Raw genomic sequence first — 15466 nt, forward strand, 5'->3', positions numbered from 1 at the left:
CATCTTTACACACTGCCTACAGTATTTTACAACAATCAATGTAAAAAGAACAAAATACAAGGAACTGAAAATCAGATTTTTCTTTACATCTATGCTCTAAAAAGAAAGTTTGAGGTTATGAAAAAGAGTACTTTACTTTTCGACAATAAAACAATCCCAAATACTATATACAACCAATATGAGAGGGAAATTGATAAAAGAAATTGGTTAACTCATATTTTACAGTTCATGAAGTATTCAAGTTAGTTACACAATAGACACTGAGAGAATACCTACAGAAAATATTGATTACATGATATTTGCTGGGAATCAAGATTACTGGAAATCATTGCAAAGAAAGGAAAGGTTAAATTAGATGGACATTACAAACGATCAGATTTACATTATGACTATTAATTTCTTTGATAAACTAGATGAAAATAGTAATCAGTCTGAAAACACTAAAACACATGCTATGGAATAGATATTCATATGTATCATAGAAAAGTATATCTAGATTTAAAAGAATAACTTAGATGCACATTAAATTTGAGAGAGAGAAAATTCCATAATATCAGAATCATGTACACTAGAAATATTCCTGGGGGGGGGGGGTGCTTTACAAAGATCCTAAGTCAAACTTAACTCTAAGTCGGACTTAAAAATCATGGAGAGCCATATTCAAAAGCGAAAATTTAAGTATTTTAGAATTTTATAAATTCCACATCAAGAACATGAAATCTCCTTGATAATAAAAAATATGAATGATTTGAATCAAAATGTTGTGCCTTTGAAATAACTTTTTTTAAATATTTTCATAGATGCCAACGGCTTTCCAAAGTTGTTAAGTCCAACTTAGAAATAATTTCAACTTAGGATCTTTGTGAAACACCCCCCTGGAGCTATACTGTACGTATGTTCAATAATTAACTTTTAGATGAAACAAGTCATTTGGATGATATAGAAGACTTTTTTTTTCTTACCTGCTTATTTGCTCCCTCCTCCTCCTCTTCATCGTCATCCCTCGAGGGACGCTTGCTTATTCCTCCATCATCAAGTTTGTAGTCAAAGACCAAACCTTCTTCTGGCATCAGTAACTGGATCTGGATTGAAGAAAAAAAATAATAAATCAAGCAATGACAGTTTTAGAAAACAGAAATTGAAGGACTTTTTAGTGTCGTTGTTTATAAGCTTTCATTTTACCTGTTATCAGTGGCATCTGTATCATCATCATCATCCTCATCATCATCATCATCATCATCATCGTCATCATCTTCATAATCATCATCACCATCATCATTATCATCACTATCATCATTATCATTGTCATATCATCTTCATCGTCTTTATCATCATCACCATCACCTTCATCACCATTATCATCAACATCATCACTCTCATCGCCATCACCATCATCATCATCATCACCATTATCATCATAATCGTCATCATCACTATCATCATCATCGTTGTCATCATCTTCATCGTCTTCATTATCATTATCATCACCTTCATCACCATTATCATCAACATCATCATCATCATAAACCACTCAAAACATATACTATGTACGAACTTACATTTTCCTTCTTCATTTTCTCCCTCATGAAACCATTGAACTTTGTCCTTCCGTCCATGTCAACGGCTCCTCCAACGGTCCAGATGAGAGCAAAGATGAACCAGGGTTCAATCAACTCACCGATGCGATCCAACTTCTCTTGGGGCAGAGGTGCATCACCCTAATAATACCAACAATACAAGGCATATAGTAATAAAGAGATCGGGTAACTAATTTGCCTCAGATTCTGAAACAAAATCCTGGATTTAGCTCATGCTGCAATCATAATTATAAACCTTTAGGTCAATCAGGAATCCCATGACTTTTACAAGCTGATCGCCTGTCTGATTATCAAAATATTTATGATTGGAAATCTAAATCAAATTTTGCGTTGTCCTAACGGTTTTCATAACACTACAGTCTACTGGGGAAAACAAGTCTGGTAAAACCGGTCACTGAAATTTGTTTACTTTTTTGAGTCACTATTGGATCATTTTGAAGCGCAATTTTTTTTTGGCTTCAATATTACACCATATCACAGACACTGATAACACGTAGGGCCGTGCGTCTCAGATGTAACATTGTTAAACGATGCCTTTAATGCTCATTTTGTGGAAACATGATTATTACCAAGTATGAGATATTGTTCATAACTTCAAATACCAATGATTGCAAATCATTCACAAGAATATTGATGTACATGTATACCGTAATTGTTGCTCTGGAATTGACAATATTTTGATCAGTAACTACAATCTAAAGGGATACTACATTATTTGAAGTAAAAAAAAAAAGTAGTGAATCTCAAGCTGTGCAATGATAATGTTAAGTGATGAGTAAAATTGGCTGCAGGAATTGTATAAGTATTATTGTTAAATTATTGTTAATTATTGTTATGTGACCTGTTACATGTACAGGGTTTAGAAAAAACATCTTCATTTCTAGAAATTTTAGTTGGGCTCAATATACAACCCCTTGGAAAAACATGTTTGTATTATTTTTTAATTAACTTTAGATTGATGTCCATGATGTATGCGTTAATTTTTTATTATTTTTTTGTGGGGGGGGGGGGGGTTACAATTTCAAGAGGCATACTTTATTAAGTTATTACTTAGCTTTTGTTTATGTGACTCTCACTAACAGGGGGCTGTCTTCAATATGATATTTGACATCACACAAGTTTCTATTGCTGTTGTATTTAATACACCGGGGTGAATTATCAATTGGGAGATTATTAATGGCAATAAAAGTTTAGCTTGCTTTAATTATTAGAGGCACAAACATGCTGGACACTATTAATATGCAAAATTGAACACCACAAGCATGCATTAGGGTGTTAGTATGCTGGCTTAGGTGATGTATTAAGTTAGGTAACAAAATATTGAACAAAAATGTAATGTCATTAGAATGAATGTGGAAATTGTGGACATGAACTATGGTCCAAGTTTAATTAATATGATGTTAATTGTTGTGATGTGATATTAATCAAACCAATGATACAAATAATTTTGAAAATAAATTTTGAAATGGGTACCAACAAAAAATAGGGTTTTCTGTGTATCAAAATTAGGAATTTATCGTGGTAGGTTGATAGATTAATCGATCACATTAGTTTCCACATGTTCCTTATATTGAAGTCACACCACACTGACTTGCTTTAAAAAGCTTGTTTTAACTTACATCATCTTTATCCTACAAACAAAAAATCATGAGGCAGAATATGCAGGGAAGAGAGATAATTAGCAAAGGGAATCCTTGTTTTTTTTTTCATTCTTAGGTACGTCAGTACATACAGCTTTTTTTAGCATAGGAATTTTTTTCTTTCATTCATGGGTACAAACGTAATAAGAACATGCATTTTATTTATTTCTTTTTGCAAAGAAATATATAACATAACATATATAAGCATTGATTACTTTTTTTAAGATACATGCATTTTAGGGAGGGGGGATGGATCAAATCACATTTCATTTCGAATACAGTTATCATTGCAGTCTCTATTACGACTGCAATTTGAGTGAACAATATAAGGAATTCATAAACGTTGCTTTAAAAAGGCAAGAGATGAATATTGCATTGTTGATGCAAAACCGAGAGTAATAATCATACATTGTAGGTCAATTATGATCATTTTTGCGGTATAAAGGATTTCAACATGACAATAATGAAGAAAACATACAAATAATGACATCAAATAAATTCAAGCAATGAGAAAAATGTTCTATTTGTCCAGCGTAACAGAAGCTTAAAGCAGAATTAAATGCCACTAAATACTGATTATTCTTCTAATACACTGGGGGTTTGCAGGATGTATTAATAGCTGGCGATTTGGAGAATTGAAAAAAAATGGTTGGAATAATAACATGAATGACCACGATATCAGATAAATACAACTGAATAAGATAAACATGACTACTGAGATCCAAAGTGGAGCATGTGATGGTGAGCAAACAAAAACCCCTCTTGGGATTCCGTGATAAAGACTCAATTAATGTAAAAGAATAAGTCCAGACATTATATGAGGAAATCAATACAACTGGAATGACTACAGCTATTGCATATAATCGACAAAGGATTGTCTACATATATCACTAGATGAACGGATAAAGAGATGTGAAAATATGTAATGATAATAAAAAAAAAATTGCATCAATTGCCCTGTACTAAAAACGATTATTGCAAATATATTTTTATACAACCTCTGTACGAAACAAGTCTTTTCCATCATCAATAACTAAGAAAATAAAAGTTTATGAAATTTTCTGTACATAGCACATTTGGAGAGCAGCTCGCAAGTTACCTCACAGAGTCCCCACTTTGTGTTACAATGACAACTTTATAAAATTCATAACTTCCGCATTTCAAATCAGATATTGCTGAAACTTTCAATTATTTGTTTCTCTCACTTTTCTACTTGTATTAAAACCAAGATAATATCAGGGTGGACTTCCCCTCTAAAGCCCTATCGAAACAGAGCAGAGGATGATGATGATACTGATTAGTTTGAACATACCTCTCTAGGTACAAATGGAGTGAAGAAGCAGTCTAGAAGCTTGAGCAGACTCAGAGTTAGGTTACTGTCGATGGACGACACAATCTCCTTGCAGTGGGCTCGCATGAATTCAAGAGATTCCTGTCAAAAGGATAATAATAGTAGGTCCATTTATATAGCGCAGCTACTATATGAATATACTCTACTGGGCATAATACAAATTATCACATTGTTACCCCAGCTGTAGCTGAGCCGCCATAATAAGGCACTAAATCATTCAAGGAGTTCTTTCCTACTGTGTACCCATTTACTTCAATTGGGAGGAGAGTGGCAAATGTAGATTAATATCTTGCCAAAGGACATGCATTGGCGCCGAGGCGGGACTCAAAACCGGATCAATAGAGAACAAAGAAGCTGAATGTCAAATTCATTCACAGAAAAGAGCCTTGGCAAATTGAAAATCAATACCGGTGTGTAAGTATAAATAAGCCAATGGGAGCACAAAAAGACCCCATGCAATTTCTGTAATCTGTGTGTGAAAATATACAAAATTGTGACACTCTACTTTGCAGTCGCTGTTGTTTTGAGATGATTTACTGTGTCATTTCTGAGCAAGATTTGAATTAGTGGAGACCAACATACCTCAAGGAAACCATCAAAGAGAGCCTGCATCTGATCTTTGTGAGGGTAGATGGCATCAGGAAGCTTCTTGAGCCAGCATTCAACGAACGGATTCAGGCCCAGGATACTGGGCTCCAGGTAGACCATACCACAGCGACTGACAGTAGCAGGAGAGGCAACGGCCAGATCAGCTACCTCGAAGATCATCCGCTGGAACTGTGAATAGAGATGAAAAAGGTTAGTTAAGGGAAATTCAATCACAGTAGCAAAGTGCTCTAAAAGAAAGGAGAAAAGTCAGAGATGCAGACTGTTGAAATTGGAAAAAACAATAAGAAAGTTAAGCATTTTTAAAAGTAATAATCACTATACGTATGAGAACTTTGCCACTGTGACGTGGTGCAAGACAACTTTTCAATCCGTTCCAACACACAAAATGACTACAATTTCAACCAAAAAAGAAATGTGTACCTCCGGAGAGTATTTTTCTCTTTGTAGGACCCATAAAATATGCTATCCATAATATATTTTAAGTAGTGCCCAAAGGGAGAAGGCACTCAGGAGAAAAACAAAAATTAATGATATTTTTGCACACTACAAACAGGAGAATTGTCCATGTCACAATCCAAGGACCAAATTGCCAATTTGATATTCATACTTTTTTAATGATCTCATATTTCGAACATTCAGAATTCTCTTGTTATTGGTCCAATTTATTTCAAACTTTCGCAATTCTGTTTCGCTTATTTTTCTGCTTTATAGAAATGAACTAGGGTTGCATTGTGCTTTAAGAGTGATGTACACTGTACGTTGGTAATTACATGGGCGCAGTACGGGCTAAACACATTAAATTTTACCAATTAAACTACAGGCCAAATCTAAATACGCCCAAGAAAACAAATTAAAGAACTCGATATGATCCTCTCATAAAATTCTTTTTACATCAGTGAGTTTGATGATTTCTCCACTGCTGAGACAGAGTTTCTTGTTGTCGTCCAAGACGGTATTCATGTTCTCAATCCAGACAGCATCCACAGGACCGTCAAAGATATACCAACGAGCATCTTCGTCCATCGACGAAGAGCCGATTCGGATCAGGGATGACAGGATGCCGTCAGTCCTATTAAGTGGAAAATATGTAAAAATTATTGATAGGAGTGATTTTTAACCTCATTTTTTACCTTAAGTAAAAAAAATTAAAAAGGATTCAGGAAAAAAAATGGCATCTAACTTTTGAGTAAGAAAATTGGGAAAAAATAGGGGGAGAAAGTGAAAAATAAGGAAATAAGGGGAAAATCAGGAAAAAAAGATCTGGAAAAAATTAGGGGAAAAAAAAATGGGTAATTATCAGGCCTTTATTGAGAAACTTGAAGGAATAAGGAATGACAGCAGTTGCAGTTATCCTCTAATTAAAGCCCATTTAAAAACCCATCATCACAACACCACAATCTATACTTACGAACAATTGTTGATACTGTCACTACTGCTTTTATTACTGGAAAAAAAAGCTTAATAATTGTTTTCAAATACAAAATCAAACTGCATCTGTTTATGCCACTTTTTCTTCTTGATCAATACACCAAAATATGAACTAATCAAATGTGTAATTCCTACCATTCATGGGTGAGAGGATCAAACTCTCCATAGAGCTGCCCCATGGTGATAGACTTGGGGTTGACGATGTAGGTGGTGACCGTCTCGTAGTTACCTCCTCCTACCGCTTCCTTGCCTTTCAAGAAGGTCAGAGCTCGCCGTAACACCTCATAGCACTACAAAGGGAAGCATACAAGTAGAAACTTGGAGTCAAAATGCATACAAAGTCATAATCATTTAAATAGCTAGTTTATTGATGTAAGACATTATATTCCAGATACTGATAATCTTGCTCTATGATTGGTCAAAAGTAAATCATGTGAGGAAAGATAGTTCAACCATCATTGATGGGAGAAGAAAAGTTTGTTACACTGTGTAGCTACATCCAGATCACCTCGGAAGTGATAGTTTGTCCCATCACCTTCACCAATGGTAATTATTTGCTTACTATCAAGACTAATCAAAACACCATAAAAAGGAACAGCTACAGATCATTCACTAATTGATCATCACTATCTCACATATTTAATCCCACAATTGATTAAATCATAAAAATAAAGACTTGTATGGAAAAGATATCAATGTAGCAAGCAATGCAAATTCCTAGCAATCAAATACTTATAGCTACAGTGCCAACTCTGTCTAATAAATACAAAGAACTATTTTCCGTTTCCTGATTTTTCATTTCCTTTAAATTTGTTCATTTATCTCCAGGACTGCATGAGCTTATATTTTGAGGCAGAAAAAGCTTAATCCTTACCATAGTTTTTCCTGAGCCAGCAGGTCCAACTATCATGAGACCGTGACGTACGACGGTGGTTTCGTAGAGTTGAATGCACTTTGTGACAAAGCCGTCCACGTCCTTGAGACTAAGCTTACTGCAGTGCTTACGAATGGATGCATCTAACTCACCGTAGTCTATGGGCTCCTCCCTGATTACAAATAATAGTTTGAAATACTTGGAGTGATATTTTGATATAGATCGATTCATGTTTATTTAAATCACAAGTGATAAAAATTGCACAAGTCCTAATATACAAGATATCTGCAATGCTTAGAGAAGAATATTATTCTTGTCATTGGGGATCTAAGATTTTACAGGTATTTTTGGTTACCTTTATAGTAAAAACGTCACTGTTGTATAGAAAGGTCTACATAGGCCTAACTAATGAAATAAGATGTAAAAATGTCCTTATAGACATTCGACAGCTGAAAGTGACACGCTCAGCTCAGTTGCGTAACGTGCATTCACGAAACCAAAATCGTTCCTCGCACACACACTCTCGCCACTTTTGGTGGGAAGCTGTCGGGCTGGAAGTTTGCCAGCGAAACCGATGCACCCTCGGAATTTTACCGGGACTCGAAACGTTCGTCTTGGGAAGCTGGCGGGGTAGCTTTTTGAAGCGAGGTCGGCTGGTGGCAAAATGAGAGTAACTACGATCGAGAACATCGTAGGTGTTCTTAACTTATTAATAAGATAATTCTAAATTCTATTTGAGATAAAATAATAAACTAGGCCTACAAACAAACCTCGACAGATCTCTAATGACTATTTGAATGCTTGTTTATTTCTCCATTTGACGATTTGTTTTCTTGATCCTGGCCTTCGATTTGTACGTACGTGCGTGCGTCAACAGCATGCACCATATGCATATCATGCGATCGCATAATATGAACGTACGTACGTACGTGCGCTAGCGCATTGCCTATATAATAACAAAGGGCGCATTTTCACGGCACTTGCGCCTTATTAAAGCACTAAATACGAAGCTAGAAGAGAGCTCGTGGGCGGCAAACTGTTTGTGATTCGTGTATTTTTACTGTTCTAATAATTTATGGGCGCATTTTCACGGAAAACGCTAGCGCCTTGCCGTCTAGTTTTAGATGATTATGGGCGCAATTAGTGGTTTTATGTGCGCAAATTTAAAATAAAAAGGGCACGTCCAGTTGGAAAAAAAGGCACGTCGGCCAGTTGGAAAAAAAGGGCACGGCCTTTTTGGCCGTGAATATATCTTTTTTTGGGAGGGCACCGCGGCCAGTCATAGGGGCATCGACGGCCTGGCCGTCGATGGCCGTCGATAATTTAAGGCCTGATGTAAGGTGAGATGGTTTCTTTTTTAAACACTTTCATTAATTCAAATATAGCAACAAAGTTTTATAATTTACAGGTCAAAATTAATTTTGTTAAATGACCATGCTTGCAGAAAAGATTATACATAGGCATCTACAGTAATTGTATGTAAAAATTCAAAGCATCGAATCTGTATAAATATCAGAAATAAAGAAATATATAAAATACATACTTGATCTTGGGGAAGAGATCAGACACGATACCGTTGAAGAGCTTGAGATCATCCTGGAGGAACTTGGGCACGTTCACATCACGGATGGCTCTCAGAACGATAAGATCCTACAAAGAATGGAATGAAGCATAGGAATAAATATGCAATAAAGGTGGTATTCTCGAATGCGGACTAACTTTAGTCCATGGTTTAATCCACAGACTAAGTATGGAATGCCAAGTGTCAATATGAATATTTTTTTGAATAATTTGACATTTCCCTAAATTACCATGATAACATAATTATTTCATTGTTATATTGTTTCTTGAATGAAAACATTTTATTTTAATTTAGTGACAGATTAAATTATTCAAAAATATATTCATATGGACACTTGGCATTCTATACTTAGTCTGTGGATTAAACCATGGACTAAAGTTAGTCCGCTATCGAGAATACCACCCTAAGGTTACATTAAGTTACATCAGATACAAGAAGCTTTGTGCGCAATGTTTTATCAATACGTTTGTATCATCGATTCATATTGTCTGTTTGGAGCCAGAAGGGCGTTAACTTATATACTTTGACACAGAAAACAGAAAACATCATGGTGCACAAAATATACATCTGCATGTCTTCAAAACTCAACCGATGGATGCATAGAATATTTACCTCAGCCATAGTGGGGTTCTCTCTCTTCAGATTACCAGCAGCTGAAATGACAGTCTTGACAGCACGCATACCAAAATCATAATGGTCCTGTAAACAAGAAAGACAACAAAACAACAACGAAAAATGATCAATATACATCTATAGTTACTGTACGGAGTACAAAAGCTGTAGTACTAGGTTACTACTTATCTTACTAACAGATGTAAGCTCTTTCTTACTATTCGGCGATACCAACTGCTGTAAATGCTGTTATTTTGCGTGATTAATTTTTCGCGCTCAGCGACCCCAAAACTATTCGCTAGTTCTTAAATTCCAGTTCTAAAATTCGCACTTCATGTTTATGTACATGATTTTAAGGAGTGATTAACTTTTAAAAATCCTACAAATTTGTATTTATGCAATCATTTATACCTACACATAACTGTTTTAAAGGGATCATTTAAAAATCTGAGATGCACGGCCCTACGTGTTATCAGGGTCTGTGATATGGTGTTATATTGAAGCCCTAAAGAAATTGCGCTTCAAAATGATCAAGAAGTGCCTCATGAAAGTAAAAACCTTTGAGTGACCATTTTTCCCATACTCATTTTCCCCAATAGACTGTAGTGTTATGAAAACTATTTGGCAAACGCAAATTTTGATTTTGATTTTCAATCATAAATATCTTGATAATCAGGCAGACGATCAGCTTGTAAAAGTCATGGGGTTCCTGACTGACCTAAAGGTTTATAATTATCATTGCAGCATGAGCTGAATCAAGGATTTTTTTTAAAGGATCTAAGACAAAGTTACCGGATCCATTTAAAAAACAGGTTCTGACATACCGGTACATGTATTTCCAGTACTTAAAACCGAAAAATAAAAATATATCATACTTTGGAAGTATGCTAATAAATGTTTTAAAAGTAAGCCTACAATTTCCTCATTCATTTTTGTTTCTTTTCTGTTAATGCATTAGATTTTTCACATTGGAAGATGGTATACCTGTGAGCTGAGCTGTTCTGAGGAGAGTTTGAAGGTACTGGTGATCTTCTTGGAAAGTACCTTGGCCTCGTTGAAACCAAACGAGTATAGGGAGATCTCGGCAATCATAGCATAGTCAGGCACCATCATGGCCACTGGGCGGAACAAAGCCTGCAAGAGACAACAACATTACAATTTAAATAAAGAAATATAATAATAACGCATCAATGTCCCATCATTCCTCTTTACACCATCAATGCAACTGTTATGAGCACAGGGTTGGTGCCTTAATTGACAGAACCCTCAAGCTTCTTTTGCTACCAACCCTTTTAATTCCATCTTTATGTTTTTTTCCATTGCATAATTCTATTTTCTTCTCCTTTTTTCCCCTATTTGTAATTTTCTCATATTATTAAATGTGTGGAATTGTGGGAAGAAAAAATGGCATTCACTTTAATCCCAGAAAACATTAATTGATATGGACTGAAGTGAGATCTTACCTTGAGGTTATCTGGTAGTTCTGTCCTACCAGCATAACCAGGGTTCATGGTGATAAACACAGCGCACGATGCCTTCAGAGCAATCTCTGCTCCCTCAAATACAAAGCGATCAACCTGTGGTCAAGTGAAGAAAGAAAAAAATTGACTGATATGAAATATTTTTACTAAGACTTTGATAATGGCAACAAATGGTTCATATCAGTACATAAAGCAAGCCTCAGCAACAAAACAGAAAGTCAGATTTACATATACATTATGTAGGTGAAATAAATCTTATATTTGATATTCAAGCAATGGAAAGTCAAACAGATTTAAAAGAGAAATATTTCATGAGACATTACGCACCATATAAATAATGTATATGTGAATACCATAAAACAAAAACAAAAATCATATTTGATAATCTGATGAATCCTATGAATAAGACTTTTCTGTGCATACCGGTACTAATGTGACTGTTCTTTCACAGTTATTTGAACTTCTTTGTAATCATGTTTATCTCCTCAGATTGCTGGGCTTTTTGGATAGTGTGATATGTTTAACAACCACAGACAATACACCCCTTCATGGTTAGGGCCGCCATTTTAATTTGCGCATAAACATCGCGTCATCAATGTTTTCAGATGCGCATGTATTGTTGCGTCACTGCCTGCGCTGTGCGCTCACATCATATTTACATGGGCGCCATTTTATTTTACGAATAAACAACTTTGTGTACTCCTAAATTAAAATGGCACCCATGTCTACGCATGCGCACTCTTGTAACCGTAAAAGGGTGTATTACACTTCAAAGTTAATCATGTTGACTCATCAATATAAGCATATCCATGTAACCTTCGACCCACCATGACCTTTTTTTCTCTACACTTGCCCTCCGTTGCTGAGCTTTCTGTATTACCCACGACAGACACACACTTTAATCTCAATTATGTTGAATTCATCAAAACAGACCTACCAACAAGTATGCCTCTAACCATCCACCATCTGACCTAACCTTTGACCTACTATGACCCTATTCCTCTACACTTACTTACCCTCTGTTGCTGAGCTTTCTGTATAGTGGCGATCTGCTGACCCACCACCGACAACACTTCAATGTCAATTCTGTTGAACTCATCAAAGCAGGCCCATGCACCAGAGCTGGCCAATCCCTTGAGGAACTTGCCCATGGCCATGAAGTCCAGCTGGTCAGAGCAGTTGAACACCACAGTCTGGATGGCTAAGGCCTTACCAAGATCCTGAGAACAGAAACAAAATGAAGGTTAGCAATGACAGCTTACTGGAGTTTAATCAATAGATTGTGACGTAATATCTCAGCTTCATTACGTCATGAAATAGGAAAATTTCCATGAAAACATGAATGATTGGCTCCTATTTCAAATATAATAATAATAATAGCTAGTTTCAGAACCAAAGGCCCTCTCACAGATATATATATATATTATTACCCCGGTCATCGGAATCGGGCTTACCCGCACACAATGTATGTACGTTCACCACTCCCTGGGGAGCATTCCAGCCAGGCGTCATGTTTACAAGCGCACTAGCTTTCGCATCCTACCGGGTACCCATTTAACACCTGGGTGGAGAGTGGCAAATGTAGATCAATGTCTTGCCTAAGGACATTATAGTGCTGCGGCGGGACTTGTAATCCAGTCCGGTGACATATTCATGTACAATATTCTTCAATTGACGACCAGACCTACCTTGGTAGTCTCAGTCTTGCCAGTACCGGCTGGACCAGCCGGAGCACCACCAAAGTAGAGATGAAGAGCTCCGGTCAGGGTCAGGTAGCACCGATCGGTCAGGGGCGTGATGACAAGACGTCCACTGTTACCAAGATACTCATAGCCGTAGGAGAACTCAGCATTCACTGCTCGTACAAACAGGCCATTGTCAACCCAGTAGTACCTGCAAGAAGAAGAAGAATCATGATCAGAAACATAACACTATTTATTCTGGTAGCAGAACCTATTATTGCAGTGATTTATTATAAACATGCCAGAAATGACCATGGTAATAATATATATCTGTAAAGCGCTTTGAGAGAGCCTTCGATCCTGAAAAGCGCTATATAAGAACTAGCTATTAATATTATTATTAATATGCCTGGATTCAGACAATTTGATATCTCCTGTTCATCATTCTAAGGAAAACTAACAGACTCTTATAGTAGTGACATTCCGCTTTGTGTATTCTGGGTCTATTATCGTGCAAAACCATTTAATTTACAATAGCAATCGTTGAGAACAGGGGAGCGTTTCACAAAGACTAAGATCGACTTTGAATTGGACTTAACTATTGTAGGCCATTTTTGCCACTGCATGGTCTCTCAATTATGATCTTTAGATAATATTTTCTCCTTCATGAACGGCTTGCCATTGTTAAGTCTAACTTAAATCTTATCATTACCAGAACTCAAGCTTATCTTCAACTCTTTACTGGCTTTTGTTGTATGATGATTAAACCATGAACTGCCATGGTAGACTTTCGGCACAGGTATATACACCAAGCAATTTGCCATTCTACAGTTTTGATCCATACAAAATAAAGAGTTGATTCCCCAAAAAAATCACACATAGTTAAAAAACATGACATAAAATACCTGAGTTGACTGATCCATTCAAAGTCGTTGCTGTTCTGGACTTTTTCTTCCACCATTTTGGCGATGACGTCCCTGGCGTGAACCTCTATAACAATGAGAGCAGACAGGACCGCTCGTTGGATCTTCTGAAGTGGACCTCGAACCAAGGCTACAAGGTCAGCAATCTGTCAAGGGTGAAATTCAATTCAATTAGAATTTCTTTCCACTGTATGCGATTCATATAATAATCATTTTTAGACATCGTTCACATGATAATCAGATGAGCTATGTAAAGTCATGAATAAAGCAAGATATTTAAAACTTTCCTCTAACTTTTATTTATTCATCATCCAGTATTAATCTACATTTGCCACTTAACCCGGGTGTAGTAGTGGATACCTGGTAGGATTTATTCCTTGAATGCACTGGGCGCTACAGCTGCAGGAGCTATAAACCCAGGTTAATGATATCCAAAGTCCTTTGGAATTGCATAGAGACGTTATATCATAATGTGATACGCGCTATACAAGAACGGCATTTTAATATTATTGTTTTTCAGTGTGTCTGCAGAGCCAGAGTGTAACTAACCTGTTGGTACAGTTTTTCTGAGAGATCGGGCAAGACTTTCTTCTCTAGGGCCTCTTCTACCATGGTTGTCCAGAAAGTCTGACAGCCAGCGATGACCACCTGACCAGGCCAGTTTAACACCCACTCTGTTCTCTCCACCTGGTTCAGAAAGGAAATATGTGTTGACAAAAAAACATTGGAAGAAGTAGAACCAAGGACATGGTAGCACTTTTTTGGGGGGAGGGGGGTGATTGTGGATGAAGGCGTATTTACTGCTATGCCATGTCTTGTTACATTTACAAGATTCACTTGGGATCCTGCTGTTACAATCATTGTGTATTCTTTATTAGTACTTGTACATATCACATTGCTAATGCAAGTATCGTAAGATAAATCAATGACATATACATGTGACTATATTGAGTAATCTGCGCTAAAATGAAACACACGACTGACTAGTTTGAAGAGTAATCATGCACACCGAATGCATGCAGCCACCACCTTCCTGATATCCCTTTGCCTACAGGGCCATCAATAGCAGTTACATTACAGGATCTTTCAAAGTATTCCCCCATATGACCCTCTCCATCTCAGAGAGCCCAGCACCTCCTCCCCTCCCCAGGCTACCCCATCAGGGACCTACCGCCGGATACTCCTCCAAAGACTTCCCCTCCTCCCTTACTCTCTCCCTCTCCTGGGGGGCGTTTCACAAAACTTGTCATCAGTGACAAATGACAGTTTTTGTTATAAGCTACTGAAATCCTTGCTTCTGATTGGTTATCAGCAGATTTGTCACTGACTTTTGTTATTTGCATCGAAAAAAGCCTTTGTGAAACGCCCCCCAGGTCTAACTCATTACCCACCCCTTCCACTCCAGCTTCTTCTCCTCAGTCTCCCATACTCCCCTCCTCTCCCTACAATGATCCCAAGCAGGGTTATATACCTCAGGGTACGTACTGCTCTATGGGTTTGCCAAGAATTTCTTGGAGATTCTTTCTCCTGAACCTTTCCACACCTCCAGGAGCTAATCCTTAATGTTAAACCACCCCTCATCCCCTCATCCCCTCCAACCGTTCCTCTCCTCCTATCCTCCCCTGCCCCCCCACCCCTCATCCTTTCCGACCCCACCTTAACCTCCCATGGACTATTATCCCAGCA

At 37.0% G+C, this 15466-nt stretch overlaps 1 protein-coding gene across 1 annotated transcript in view; it reads right to left on the minus strand.

The window, feature by feature from the left end:
- Positions 1 to 15466, minus strand: part of LOC592542 (dynein heavy chain 1, axonemal) — a 73724-nt gene that overhangs the window by 38873 nt on the left and 19385 nt on the right. Inside the window, 16 exon segments of the mRNA XM_030982456.1 lie at positions 963 to 1082; positions 1560 to 1718; positions 3218 to 3229; positions 4551 to 4670; positions 5172 to 5366; positions 6090 to 6267; positions 6762 to 6916; positions 7501 to 7672; positions 9044 to 9150; positions 9695 to 9781; positions 10679 to 10828; positions 11158 to 11271; positions 12192 to 12395; positions 12864 to 13068; positions 13763 to 13926; positions 14330 to 14467. Coding sequence (XP_030838316.1) covers positions 963 to 1082; positions 1560 to 1718; positions 3218 to 3229; positions 4551 to 4670; positions 5172 to 5366; positions 6090 to 6267; positions 6762 to 6916; positions 7501 to 7672; positions 9044 to 9150; positions 9695 to 9781; positions 10679 to 10828; positions 11158 to 11271; positions 12192 to 12395; positions 12864 to 13068; positions 13763 to 13926; positions 14330 to 14467 — 2280 coding nt within the window.

This window comes from Strongylocentrotus purpuratus, unplaced genomic scaffold, assembly GCF_000002235.5.
Source record: "Strongylocentrotus purpuratus isolate Spur 01 unplaced genomic scaffold, Spur_5.0 spur5_contig_825, whole genome shotgun sequence".
NCBI classification, from domain to species: Eukaryota; Metazoa; Echinodermata; class Echinoidea; order Camarodonta; family Strongylocentrotidae; genus Strongylocentrotus; species Strongylocentrotus purpuratus.